Here is a 14365-nt window from a genome sequence, read left to right as displayed (position 1 = left end):
TCAACTTTCATCCAGAGCTCAGCCAGATTCACTGATGTTGGTTTCTGCTGGTGGAGGTTTTAAGCCTGTATTTACTTGGTCATCTGAATTTAAACCAGGGTAAGCCTGTGTGCAAGCATTCTCGGGTTTCATTTTGGCTGCACAGATGCTACTTTAAATTAGATACACCTGGTGCAGGTAGACCCTGGGTTTCTTTCACTGTGTCGTTAGGTCTATATGGCTCCTTTGGTGCTTGTTTGTTGAGCTGTGTGTATTCCCTGCCTCTTGGGTCACTGGGAGTCAGTTCAACAACCATCGGGGTGGGGAAACCATCTCATTCAGTTACAAGCATTTGTACTCATTTGTGGCAGCAGCTGTTTCATTATGACCACCAAGCTCTTCATGTGGTGGAGTGCAAACCCATGGAGGCGTCTTCTGCACGCTCTTGCGTAACACCAGCTCTCCTCTTACAGTAACCGCTGACGAGGAAATCGCACGCTGCACACCCTGGTTCTTACTCCTGACCTATTTCTCTCCCTCTCGATAAACCCAGCCTGTGGGGTTGTCCTCACTTGTTTTGTGGGGAGAAAACTAGCCTTTTTCTCTCCAGTCATAATTACTCGGGCATTGGGTTCATCGCAGCTGAACGGGTGTAAGTTCCTATGCTGATGCTCTTAAAAACTCATCATATTACCCTAAGAATTGTTCTAACTGGATAAATTATGAAGTAATTAATCAAGAAAATGCAAAGGCAGGTAATTAAGGACGTCTCACCCATGGGTCATGAGGTTTTGCAGCCAGTGCTACCAAGTGTAAACCACACCACTCTCAGGAAGGCATGCGCTTCTACATGGGGATTCTTTCTAAATAAAACCATCAAGAAGGGTTATTTCCTTCTAATGGCATCATTCTTAGAGTGCAGTTGGTTGTAAATATGAGTCTGGTTATTTTTTAGGGGCTGGCTTATATGATGAGGTAGGCGGTTGGCTTTCATTTCCAGCAATCTAAGAACACGGCAGATGAGTTTTTATGCTTCTTGTAAACAGCACAGTCATATCACCACCAAGAGCAAGCACAGTTCACAGCTGAAGACCAGCCTTTGTGAAAGGCTTTGCTTGCTTTTGTTCCCCTTGCAGCAACAGTCCCAGACCCTGGGTGCTCAGCTGGGCATCTCTGGTTCTGAAGTGCAGCTTAGGGCAACCTTTGGGGACTCGGTTGTTTTACCAGAAGAAGACACAGCTGTAGGTGTAGCAGTCCCGCAGTGTCTTCTTGTAACCTGCTAGGCTAAGCAACCTATGGTCCTAGGTTGGTATCCAAGCCTTGACACCTTTCCTATTCCTTCCCTCTTCTGCTTGCCTCTCACTGACCTCCTTTTTGTGTCCCCTTGCTCGTTCCCCACATTGTCTATGCTTGTTCTGGCAGCTCGAGCAGGGATCCCGTTGTGTAGCAGCTCTCCTGGGATGTTGGAGGGAACACACTGCAGAGACTCCTGCATTACCATGGGCTGGGAGGCACAGCAGTGATTTGATCCTGGGTAGATGCCTCCTCCCAGACCTGTGCTTTGACCTGTGGATGTGTTGGCCTGTGGGCATGAGTCAGGCTTCTCTGGACCCTTGACAACAGGCAGATGCACCTGGGGGTGGTCAAAGGGACTACAGCCTCTTCCACAAAATCATTGCTTTTAAAAGTGCACAGAAATGAAATACATAAAAAAGGCAAAGGTTGGAACAACCCAAGAACCGTTTGCGTTTGTGTTTGTGTTTGGTAAGCCAGAGGAGCAATGGCTTGAAAATCCAGAAGTTGACGTGGCTTTTTGAGAGTTAGACCTAACAGACAAAATTTTAAGGGGATGATCAATTTGCTTGTCAGTCCTGTGGGGATCTGTGGTTTGGTGCCAGCATGATGAGTATAGGTGATGGAGTGAGATTCCACGTCAGCTGTGGGCTCTGGCTGTCCTGGGAGATGGCCTGGCAGATCAGAGCAGAAACCTGCTCTCATGTCACCATCTCGGGGTAAAATATGAGGCTTGCCGTGATCTCCTTCCCTCGTCTCCTTCCCCTTCTTCCTCTGCTCTCCAGTATAATTTTTAACCTTGTGCTTAAGAGAAGTCTAGGTGTGTGGGCCAAATCCACATCTTCTACAGCACTGTTTCAAGGTGTTGACAAAAAAAAAAAATCTACTTAAAATGTCTGTGATTAGCTGATACCTCTTGGCAGGCTCGGAGCTGTTGTTGGGGAGACTGTGTGCTGGTGCTGTCTTTCAGGAGCTGAGAAGATACCAGCCAGACTCTGCACTAGAAACAAACCACGCTTTCCATGTTTGCCACTCACACAAACATTTTCCGTCTTTGCTAATTATTCTCCATATACTTCCAGGGCTGGATAGTAGTAACAGCTTCAAGTCCTCATGTCTTCAGATAAAGCCATTCCTGCTTTCTGTATAACATTTCTTTTCCTTTTATCTATTTATTTTTCCTGTTGGAAAACGGGTCCAGCGGAGGGCCACCAAGATGACCAGAGAGCTGGAGCACCTCTGCTATGAGGACAGTCTGAGAGAGTTGGGGTTGAGCCTGGAGAAGAGAAGGCATTCTATGATTCTATGATTCCCTCGGAAAGCTAGGTCAGTTTTTCCACCTTTTTCTGTCACTTCAACAAGAGGTTAAAAATATGTTTGATGCTCTTTGGGGGTTGCGAACTGAGTAGGTGCTACCCAAAATACGGTTTTCTGGGCATGGCTTTCAGTGAATGAGTTTTAGTGGTTTTACCAGTACAAAGTGTCATGTTTCTGCTTTATCTACATTCTTAGTAAGCACCGTATGTTTGTAACACAATCAAGGTTCCCTATTCCAGTAAATGCATAGAGTTGGTTTATCCTTTCTCTAATTTGCCCTTATAAATTCTTGGGGTTGTTTTTTTTCCCCAGACTTCTGAAATCCATACTCCTTCGCCCCATAAGGCTTGGCAGACAGTTAGATCTACACCACCTTTTACAAGCAGAAGGTAACAGACCAGCTGGTTTTCATGACTGGCAATGATGAGCATGGCTATCTGATGATTTGCTACACAAATACAATCTCAAACTTCCATTTCTGCTGGGTTTTACTCACAAGTTGCCAAGCAATCTGGCTGCTAAGCCACTGCTGCTCAGATTTTACAAACTGACTTGAAACTGAGACAGTGAGCAGCACTGGAGTGGAAACCTTCATGTTGAAGAGGATTTTGCAGCAATTATCCTTTTCACCCATGTTGATATCATTAAAGAACATCAAATAAGCGGGGATTTACACTGAAACTCTCCAAGCCAAGAAAGAACAAGCTTTACCTGTTGAATCTCAAACTGATGAGAGCTGTGCAGCAGGCAAAGAATGGTCCTGCTTTCTTTGGATACCTATCGTGATCCTTACCGACTGTGGTCATGAACATTTGTCCAGAGAAACAAAGGCATTTATTAGGTGACCTCATGTCAGGATGCATTGATTTGGAATGATTCTGCACTTTTACAACCAAACACAGCAATGTGAAAGAAGAACTCTTAGCTCATGAAGACAGGAGTTAAAGGAAAACTTACAGTAGGAAAGCAAAGGGTCCTCAGGCCAAACAAATCAAGGCAATCATGCTATTAAACGCTTCCATGGGAGCATGTACAACACCCACGCAGTTTTGCAGAGGTGAGCATGAAGTTGGCTTGAGGCCAAGTAAATAAAAAAAAAGGCTGTGTCCTAAGGCAAGGATTTAATTGGGTTGGCAAATCATAGAATCATAGAATGATTTGGGTTGGAAGGGACCTTAAAGATCATCTAGTTCCAAACCCCTGCCCCGGGCAGGGACACCTCCCACCAGCCCAGGTTGCTCCAAGCCCCGTCCAACCTGGCCTTGAACCCCTCCAGGGATGGGGCAGCCACAGCTTCTCTGGGCAATCTGGGCCAGGGGCTCACCACCTTCACAGTCAAGAAGTTTTTCCTAATATCTCATCTAAATCTCCCTTCTTTCAGTTTAAAACCGTTCCCCCTCCCCCTGTCGCTCCTCTCCCTGATCCAGAATCCCTCCCCAGCTTTCCTGTAGGGCCCCTTTAAGGACTGGAAGGTCACTATAAGGTCTCCCTGGAGCCTTCTCTTCTCCAGGCTGAACACCCCCAACTCTCTCAGCCTAACAGGAGATGTTCTCCAGCCCTCAGTGTATGTTCGTGGCCCTCCTCTCATCCGAGGGAAGATGATGCTGCTGGAAGGGGAACTCGAGTGTCTTTGCAGCCCAACTGCAGAAAGCAGTTGGCATTTTGGTACTCCAACTGCGTCATCTCTTGCTGACCTGGTTCTGTCTTTTTCCACATAGTAGCTCGCTCTCAGCATTGCTAACTAGTCTCCATTAGTCATGTGCCAACTCCAGCTAACTGCACATCACTACCAGGTAACAAAGGGTGGGACTTACCGTAATTTTAACTGTTAGAACTGTTGGGCTGCTGCAATTTGCCAAAGCTCCTTCTATAGCAAGTGGTAGGACACTGAGAGATTAACTAACGAACAAGGCAGTCAGCCCTATTTCAGTCTTCCTGAACAGATATTTATTTAACTCCTTGAAAACCTAAAAGGATGAGTGTTCCTCAATGGTGGTTTTTTTTGGCAGTCAGTTCCCATGCTTAATATTCTTCACACCAGCTGGGTGAACTTCAGGACCTGCAGGAGACCGTGAGGAAGAAAAGCTGGATACAAGGTAGGAAACAAGCTAAGTTATGATCACATATAGTGCTAAATACCTACTTATGGGCAAAGTTATATCAGTGTTTGAAGGTAACTAAAGGCGTGGACAGGAGTTCATTGTTGTGATTGCAGATACTGTGATCACTCAGAATTAATGAATGTGTCCTTGGACTAATGTATATCTGCTAGTACAAGGGATGGTATGAAACTTGTGTCTGTGCCATGAGTTTAGGTTACAGGCTGACCCACCTGATTTTGCCTGGAGTAGATTAGGGAGGGTTTAGGCTCACTGGCACAGCTGGAGGGAATAACCCCTAGCAGCAAAAGTTGGGATGATCACATCTCCAGTTAGCCCAGCTGGATTGGGAGAAGATGCTCTCACCTGAGAGGACCTTGCCTCTCCTTAGGGACTTGCACCCCTGTGCTCTGCATCTCTGCAAATTCTGTATTTGCTGTTGCATTTGTCAATGGCATTTTGCCAGTGCCCGAGAAGGGTCACACCTCCCCGAGACAGCAGCAAAACATCCGCATCTTCGCAAACCAGCCCGCCTTTTGAAACACGGAACGATTTCATCTGAGCACTTTTAACCCAAGTGTGCTTTAAATAAACCCACCTGCAGTGCTAGACATCCACCTACGCAAGTCCCATCGCAATGGTGGTAGAAGTGCTGTGTCAGTGTGCCCTACATTTGAAGCACTAACTGCTGGCAGCGAACGTGTTGGAAGGACATAAGCGTGGAGAAAATTACGATGGCAGTTCGCAATATGTGGTTAATTGCTTCAGTTATCCATCTGGTTCTTTTCCTTGTGTACTCAGGTAGTGAACCTGTTCCATGGAAAATATGTTGAAATGGGTTGGACTGGAATTCACAGATATCATCGGGCCAAAGTTAAAACTCAGCAGTGAAAATGCACTCACCATTTTAGGGGAGGGAGTTTCTTTCCCCCCAAAGAAGCACTCAAAGTGTTGTGTTGAACTTATCTTAACAAATTCCTTCCCAATCAGATAATTGGGTGGATAACTGGGTAGTTACTCATTGCTTTTTCCGCTACTCTGTCTTTAATATGAATCTATTGGGTGTCACTTGGTAAATCATTTTCCTCCAGGTATCTTCGTTTCTGTATCAGTAAAATGATGTCAATGACACAAGCCCTAGATTTTCTACAGGCTTTACATTCTGCTGCAGCAGACCTAGATGTTTTCAAGAGAATTTTAGGTTTTAGTATCATGTAAATCTCTTATAACTGAATTAACTGAATTAAGTGATTTCTTGCCTTATCAAAAAGGCTTCTTTAGAAAAAAAAAGGAGAATGACACAGTATAATTTACTATTTTTTTATTAAACAAAGATAAATAAGCAGATACATTATTCCTAAGTTTTCCACCAGCATAAATAGAATTACATAAATAGACATTTCAAAGTGTAAACTAAAGATGTATAAAGAGTTCCCATTACTTTTTCAACCCAGCACATGAAGATGTCCGGATTCCAAATTCATAGAGTTCAAGATTTTGGGGGAATATAATTTTTTTTTTTTTTTTTTAAACTGAGACTTCTTCATTGTTAATATACTTTGATAGATTCTAGCTAATCATTATGGCTTGATTCAGTCTGGCAGAGATTGAGTCAGGCCCCTTCATTTCATCGCTGTAAGGCAAGGAAGCTCTCCTCCGTGGCTCCCTGCTCTTACACTACAGGCTCCCTTTAAGCCTGGTGTCGGATCAAGGGGGTGACACACGTGCAGCCCACGGTGATGATTTTCTTCTCCAACCGGTATGTTTGGTGGCAGCCCTTCTGCTCCCTCCGGAGGACGAGGATCTCCTGTTTGATGGGGACGGAGTTGACGCTGTGGTCCAGCTGCCCGTCCAAATTCACACACCTGGAGAGGCGGCACTTAGCGTCAGCGATCACCTGGGGGAAGCGGTTGTGGTCCTCATCGATCCTGTAAGATGACATGAAAGAATAGAGAACTGTTTGAAATGGAAATGCTGCTGCGTTTCTAGAATCATGATAGTCTGGTTCACTATGGGGTCCCAGACCTGTACCTCCCAGGAGATTGCCTATGAAGGCGTTGTAGACCCTTCTCTACTCTAGGTTTTTAAGTGTAAGTAAGTAAATAATGCAGGTTTTTAAGTGTAAGACAAGCACGACAGGACTGCACCCAACTGCCTTTGTGAAGGACTTGCTTCAAATAGGCACTGACTTTGAAAGACCAACTAGAAATAGTATGAGCTTCCCAACCTGTCAGACTGACTAACGGACCCAAACACCTTCAGCTCCTCTCCAAAACATGAAACATTCTTAGGATCTGATGCTGACATTATTAAACCACCATTGAATTTGGTGCAATGTTAGGCCTCTGATGATCTTTAAGGTCAAAAATTCTTTTGAAGGAGAAACTTGCACCAATATACAAATAAATTTATTAAATTACAAAAGTAACTTGTTTTGCCAAGGTCCCTTCCAACATAGACGATTCTATGGTTCTCTGGTTTTTGCTCTATGCTCTTTTCTGTATTGGTTATCTTTCAAAGAAGATTATATGGACTGTGAATACCCTCATATTTCCCAAGTCTCTCAACAGTGAAGCACTGATAACAAAGATGTGGGTACAGCCTCTGCGTTATTCTTGACCATCGCAGCCAGTATATTTCTAGACCATAAGGACAGAGATGGTACCTGTAATCCCACGGAGCCAGAGAGCGGCTGCTGATATCAAGAGTCGTTTTGGTGTCCTGGTTGATGCTGCTGATGCTTATGTTGACTCTCACAGTTTGAGGGAATTTGGAGTCTTTTTGGGTCAGGCATCCAGCATATGCTTGCTTGAAGAGGCTCTCTGGCTTGAGTCCAGGCTGTATCACCTTCCCATAGGCACAACTGCTGGCTGACAGCGCAGCCAGCAGCATGAAGAGCAGTGGTCTGAACTGAAGAAAATTGGAGCATTTAGGACACGATGCAGCTACAGCTGCTATAACACAGAACGCCTAACGACTCTTCCCTGGGGCTGGGAAATTCATCCACAGCCAGCCTAGCTGGTAGTTCAAGTCTATACTGCGGGTTGGGGTAATTATGGAAAAATGTGTCGTATATCACATCCACGCTTGCTTTCATTAATTGATTCTTACAGTGCTGACAGGTACGGTAGACGCTCAGTTGTAATTTGTTGATTAAAAAAAATCAATCATATAAAGTAATATAATACAGGAGATAGCAGAAAGGATATAACAGCAAAAAGACACTCTAAGGTTGAGTTTTCAATGGATTTCTTAACTTCAGAGTATGTTGCAGTATCCCCATTTGCTAATAGACCGGTACAGTCTCATTGCTGCCCCATGCTGGTGCTATTCAGCAGTCTCCCGTTTTACGTATTTTCTATTAATAATGGTTGAAATAACATTTTCAAGGTGGGTGCAGCTCCCCATTCCTGACATTCATCTATTAGAATTTAAATATGTCTCTGTCAAGTTGGGGGAAAAAAACCCGGAAAGCAAGTTCTCACCAGAGAAGCGCAAGGGATCGGAGACGACATCTTTCCTTCTCTTGCTGTGGCTGATGCTTGTGCTGAGCTCTGTCGAGCTGAAGGTGTCTGGGCACATTTGCTGGTGGACTTTTTATAAGGGCTTCTGTGCTGTCCTAGTTAATGTGGAGTAGGTGTTTTTTTCCCAACCTTAACTGTGGTTTCTGACCATAACTTAAATTAAAAAAGGTTATGTATATATATTCCATTAACGCAGGTGGAAGACAGGATATGGGCTCACCCTTTCTTAGATCTGCAGATGATGTCATTACTTTAGCCATGTCACTCAACTAGTAACAAAACTCAATGATGATATTAGAAAACCACCAAAAAAATTGGCACACACTGCAGTAAGCGGGTGCAAAGTGCGCAATTTTGAAATCGGGACTAGAATCACCATCTAGTCAAACAGAAGTTGATGTGCTTCACGGTCTTCACTTGGGGTGCTGTAGGTATCAAAACCACTGTTTTGAAGCGTCACTGGCACTGTCAGGTTGTGTCCGTTTGCTTCTAGGTCCATCTGATGTCTTTTTCGTCCTGAATTGGGCAGGTGTTGGGCAGCTGGTCCCCATCCAGTGGCTTTGCATACTTGCCATGTGCTGTCACTTGCGTTGGTGCCTAGGGACTCAAGTTCCTCCTCAAGCTCCCATTCCTTTGTCAAATTTCCTAGTCTGGATCAAGCTATTTTTATTCATGTCTACACATCGGTTGTGATATGTCATTTTTGACCAGAATACTTTGTGATAGAGCATTCCCAAATTCAGCCATTCTCCATCTGGGGAAAAAAAAACAAAAACAACAACCCCAAAACATGAACATTCATTTTGAGCTTGCCACCTTTTCTGTTTACTTTAGGCTTTTGTGCTATGAGACAGGGCTGTGATCCTAAGGAAAGGGGTCTGGGAAGTGTGATGGATGTGGTTAAACCTTCTATTCCTAAGTTAGGGAGAGGACAGAGGGATCTGAGAGAAAGCTTGTGAAGGCTGAGAGGTGCAAAATGACTCCTCTCATAGGCGGGAAAATCTGGAAGGAGCTGCAGGCACCTCATCCATGGTATATAGGTAATAGCATGCTGCATTTGAAAATATAGGGAGCTAAAATACCTTGCACTGTGTAACCTCAAGGCATTATAACTCCTTGTGTTCCAGCCCAGTGATAAATGATCTTCTGTGGTTCCTGATCCCACCCTTATGTCTCTCCATCCTTGTAAGACCAGTATACTGCAGCTGTGATGCACCCTGCCGTGTTAGTATTTGAACATGCAATATTTAAATCCACGTGTTCAAGTGGACAGACTCTATTGGACATGGTGACAGTCAGGATCCCTTTCTCCCGTTCAGGGGTATTTTTCTAGATTTTCACTAAAGTATTGGAAGGGGGTTGTGGGTCATCACTGTTGCTCTGGCTGATAGCAACTGCCTTGGTTTTTGGTTCTTATTAGGCAGATGTCTTGCTGAGCCCTGGATGCTCATTAAAAGCTGTGGGCTTTGCTCTGAAAGAGACCTTGCCTGCAAGGAGGGATGTCTGTATTTATTCCTCTCATCTGCTTTCAGGGATTTGAATCAACAGCCCTCTAGTAAGTATTTTGGTCACTGGGATGTGTGGGATGCTCTGGGACGTGCTGCTTCTGCGGCATCATCATCCAATATCCTTTGTTGAGAGCCCAGAGCTCTGCAGTTATGCCATTCAGCGTAGGCTGAATGTGTAGGGATGTGAAAATTTTGGATAAAGCAGATACTGGACCAGCAACTAGAAACCTGCTGCCTCTCCCAGGCAAATATCCCAACCGCTAGCCTACACTGCCTTCTTCTCCCTGGCAAATGCTTCATGGCATAGCTAATTAGGACAACTCAATGTCTCCCAAGGAAAGACCTTCCACCAAGAGTGCTACAAAACCTAGCACGTAGAGAGAAGGGCAGGCTCAAATCTCTTAGGCTGCAGCTTCCCAGGTAATGATGCTGATCACAATGAACTATGAGATATAATAAACCAGCTACTACCATCTCCTCTGATGAGGTTCCTGGAAAGTAGGTGGACGATGGACATGCACAAAGGTGTTGATGCAGTGTGTAGGCTGAATTTCAGAGAGATTCTTGACAAAGGGGCTTATGTTTTAGAAAGGAGGGGGTGAATGTTGAATTTATCCTTCTCTAACATTTCTTTCTTAGGAAATTACTCTAATCACTTTGCTCTGACAGTGGGTTACAAGTAGCTAGGATGTGCACCATGAAGTAACACTCAGCGTAACAGCCTTTATCTGCTGATGCATGCCTTTTCTCAGGTCTAATTTCGGTGATGTCTTCAGGTGAACATGATGCAAATAAGGTGTGTTTTTTACACTTGCTTAATATTTATGCGTAAGTCCAAATTTTACTCACCTTGTGACATCCAAAGGAGGATGTAAATAAGGGTAGAATTTAGTTTGCAGTTTCTGGGATAGCCATGACCTATATCAGCTTGTTTGAAAGATGCTGATGATTGAAAAGTTAAACGCATAATTCAGTTTCCCTCTTAGAGTTAGAGATGTGCAGGTTAAAGGAAATCGTTCCCTCAGAAGGGTTTTTCTCTAATGCCATTTACTGAAATATCCATTCAAAGTGGGTCAGTTAAATTTCCAATTTTAGAAGCAAAAAATATTTCAAAAGCTTGCAAGGTAGTGGAAGATCAGGTTCAACCAGGCTAACCCTAAATCCAGGCTTGTTTACTCTAAATGTGTCAGTGGTTTGGGTTACCTCAGTACTTGAAAGGTGAATAGTTAACCATTCAAACATGGCTAATGTAAAGCAACATTACAATGGTGAAAAAAAAAAAAAAACTGACCAAAAAACTTTCCATGGTTTATTTTCAGCCATGAACGCGTTAGGTTGTTATTGTGATAGGCAAAATGAGAGAGTCTCAGGAGAAAATATACCCCTTGAAAAGCTTCCACCAGGTCTGAATTACAGAAACAAAACTCTGACATTTCTGGTTCCAAGATTTTTCTGAATCCCAAATAATTATTTTCCAATACTTCCTGGTCTGAAGTTGAAACAAAAATTGAACATGATTTTTTTCCATGACATTAGATTTTACCCCATGGCATTTGTTCTATTCTGACACTTAACCCTCTCTTAACTAGAGATCCGAAAACTGGGACACTAACAGAAGCTTACTGACACAAAAGGATTAAAGATTATTTAAAGCCTTTTGAAATCAAACCTATGCCTTCTCTTGTCTCTGACAAAAGCTTTCTTGCGATTAAGTTGATACTTAAGTACTTTACCCAGCTGAGATCCTTCTGGCACCCATATCTGAGTATGTTGGCCTTGATGACACTTTCTCCCCTCAAAGTTACAGTGTGAGTCAGTGCCAGAGCTCTGGTGCCCTGACTGAGCTTGCTGTAAATAAAAAGAGAAATGGCAGATATCTCCACATACTTAAAACATTGTTTTTTGATCACTATCAGTTAAGTTTATGCTACTTTTGGAATAATACTTTTGGAATATAAACCAAGGCAACACTCTTTTCACGTACAAGCATTGCATGACCTGCTGGATTGGTGGAGGTCATTTCTAGGAGATCAATGATTAGACTGAGCCTGAGGGCTGTGGTTATCTGAGAGAAACTCAGAACTTGAGGGGCAAGGCTCGGAGCACGCCGATTAAACACTGAAGTTTAATTTTAGTTTAATTTCATTTAATCCTGATCTGAGAAGACAGGTGGATCAGAGGCATGAGAGGTCCCCTCCAAACTGGTCAAACCACTGCACCTATCTCCCACCCTTTGATCTTTGTACAGGAGACATGACAGAAAAGGTAAAGTAACCTTTTTCCTCTATTAAACAGCTCTACTTTTCCTCCCCAGCAGAAATGATGGTTCCTACTGCACGCCTAAATTTTCCAAACACAGCCAAATCAATATCACAGTTACTCATCAGCTGTGGTCACTGTCAGTGGTTGACACATCTCTTGCATGACTAATATCTAATAGATACTCAGTAGCTGGGAAGCCAACATAAAGGAAGTAGAGCACTCAATTAATCGTTTTGATTGCTTCTTGGAGGGACAGGGGAAAAAAGAGGGCGTTCAGATGTGTGAGCTGGACTTAAGGAGTAGCAGGGATTTTGTGCCTGCTCTGTGGTAATTAATAGATGATTAATAATCAACTGTAATGTAGTCCTCGTAAGTGGAGGGGGGCTTTGTACCACCAACAGGTGGGTGCAGGACATGACTGCTGAGATCCTGAGCAGCAGCAGTATTACACTACTGGTGTTATTGTAGTGCCCAAGGGTTCATTGTAAAGCCGATCCAAATTAACACCCAGCACCTAATGGAAGGGGCAATATCTCCTGTCCGACACAAGGTGCTTGTCTCCACAAAAAGATATTGAGGTGCTGGAGTGTTTCCAGAGAAGGGCAACGGAGCTGGTGAGGAGTCTGCTAGTGGGAGAACAAGTCTTGTGAGGAGCAGCTGAAGGAGCTGGAGTTGTTCAGCCTGGAGAAAAGCAGGCTAAGGGGAGACCTTCTTGCTCTCTGCAACTCCCTGAAAGGAGCGGGTAGCCAACGCGGGTCAGGCTCTTCTGCCAAGGAAAAGGCGATGGGACAAGAGGAAATGGCCTCAAGTTGCACCAGGGGAGGTTTAGGATGGATATTAGGAAAAATTTCTGCATTGAAAGGGTTATCAAGCATTGGAACAGGCTGCCCAGGGAAATGGTTGAGTCCCCATCCCTGGAGGTATTTAAAAGATGAGTAGAGATGGTGCTTAGAGATATAGTTTAGTGATGGTTTTTGTCAGAGTTAGGTTGATGTTTGGACTCGATGATCTGAAAGGTCCCTTCCAACCTAGGCGATTCTATGATTCTATGATTCTTTGTAAAGGAAAGTTTGAGAAATGCAAGGACTGGCTGACAAGAGGGGATCTAGGCTGGAACTAGATCACCAGAGGTGGTAAAGGTCTCCCTTGAGCACAGAAGATTTAAGGTGTCTCCTCATTTATTTGTTTTTGTGGTTATTAATGATGCTAATGCTCAAATAATTTTATTATCAGTTAAAGATCTCCCTGTCAGTGCTTTATTTTCATGGCTTCAAAGACATCCTGTGGCAATACATTTCATGGCCAGTTATAAACTGTACGAGTACAAAACCTTTGTGCATAAAACTGGCTCACATTCAAGCTGGTGGAATGGTTTATACAAGCGATTAACTCATTTTGAAATTCTCTGTTTGCTGTGCTATCAGCTCACATCCTGTGTCTCGCCCACACCTCGGTCCCAGCGAATGGCAGGAAGCAGGGGGAGAAGGACTTGGGGGTCTGTCCCAAGCTGCCCCTGCCACCCAGCAGCTCCTGGAAGAACCTTCCAAATGTCCACCTGAAATCTCACTTGCTGCATGTTGAGACACTTATTTCCTATTCCCAGTGGGTACAGGGACAAGTTGTTCCTGTCCCTCTTCCTTCCTGGGTCATGATTTCAAGACCTTTGCACAGTTTTTTTCCCCTTGTTTTGTTGGGATGATCTCCACTTGACCCACCCATCCCTTGCAGAGTGATGGTCCAAGCTCAAAACAAATCATTTGTGTAGCGCTTCTGTGTCCTGGTGCTCACAGACCCCCAGAGAGGCAGGGAGCTGGTACGTGGTACCTCTTCACAATTGCAGCACTGGGAAACTCCCCTGTTTGCACAAAATCTGTGTCAGATTCCCAGGCAGTCTGTGTCCTACCCTTTGGAAAATATTTATTCTTCCTTTTTGGGACCACTGTAATTAAAATTTATCTGAAATGAAGTAAATTCCGAAGGTTGCCAGGAAGTCCTCCATGTATTTGTTGTTATCTCAAAACCAGTTGCCAGCTGCAGATTTATCAGCCTCTTTCACCTCCACGTACTTTTTCTGCAGTAAATTAGGAGTAGCTGGGGGAGTGCTCAGAGTTTCCCAAACTGAAAATCTGTGTCAAACGGGGAGAAAAACATGTCACAGACTTGTCTGGAGAACATCTGAGAGTCAGTTCTTTGTACCATCCGTTGGGGAAAAAAAGAAAGATAATTTCTCCTTGTGTAGTTTTATCAGTTCCAGTTGTTAAAATTTGCAAATACAAATTTCTCATGCACAACCACAGCTTGTAATTTTACATTTGTGTGTCACCCCTGCCTTCAACAGGACAACAAAAGGAGGGATGCAGCAGTGCATGAGGTTGTCTGTGCA

General features: G+C 43.9%; 1 protein-coding gene across 2 annotated transcripts in view; it reads right to left on the bottom strand.

The window, feature by feature from the left end:
* Positions 1–6084: 6084 nt before the first annotated feature.
* Positions 6085–14365, bottom strand: part of LOC128907834 (interleukin-17A-like) — a 29725-nt gene continuing 21444 nt past the window's right edge. For both annotated transcript variants that reach the window (XM_054197171.1, XM_054197172.1), the window contains 3 exons: positions 8174–8966; positions 7354–7598; positions 6085–6616 (listed from right to left, as the gene is read on the bottom strand). In XM_054197171.1, coding sequence (XP_054053146.1) covers positions 6379–6616; positions 7354–7598; positions 8174–8203 — 513 coding nt within the window. In that variant the 5' untranslated portion in view covers positions 8204–8966 and the 3' untranslated portion in view covers positions 6085–6378. The remainder of the gene's footprint in view (positions 6617–7353; positions 7599–8173; positions 8967–14365) is intronic.

Source organism: Rissa tridactyla, chromosome 3, assembly GCF_028500815.1.
Source record: "Rissa tridactyla isolate bRisTri1 chromosome 3, bRisTri1.patW.cur.20221130, whole genome shotgun sequence".
Taxonomy (NCBI): Eukaryota; Metazoa; Chordata; class Aves; order Charadriiformes; family Laridae; genus Rissa; species Rissa tridactyla.
Note: the sequence above shows the minus strand (reverse complement) of the source record. Positions and strands in the feature narration are given on the sequence as shown.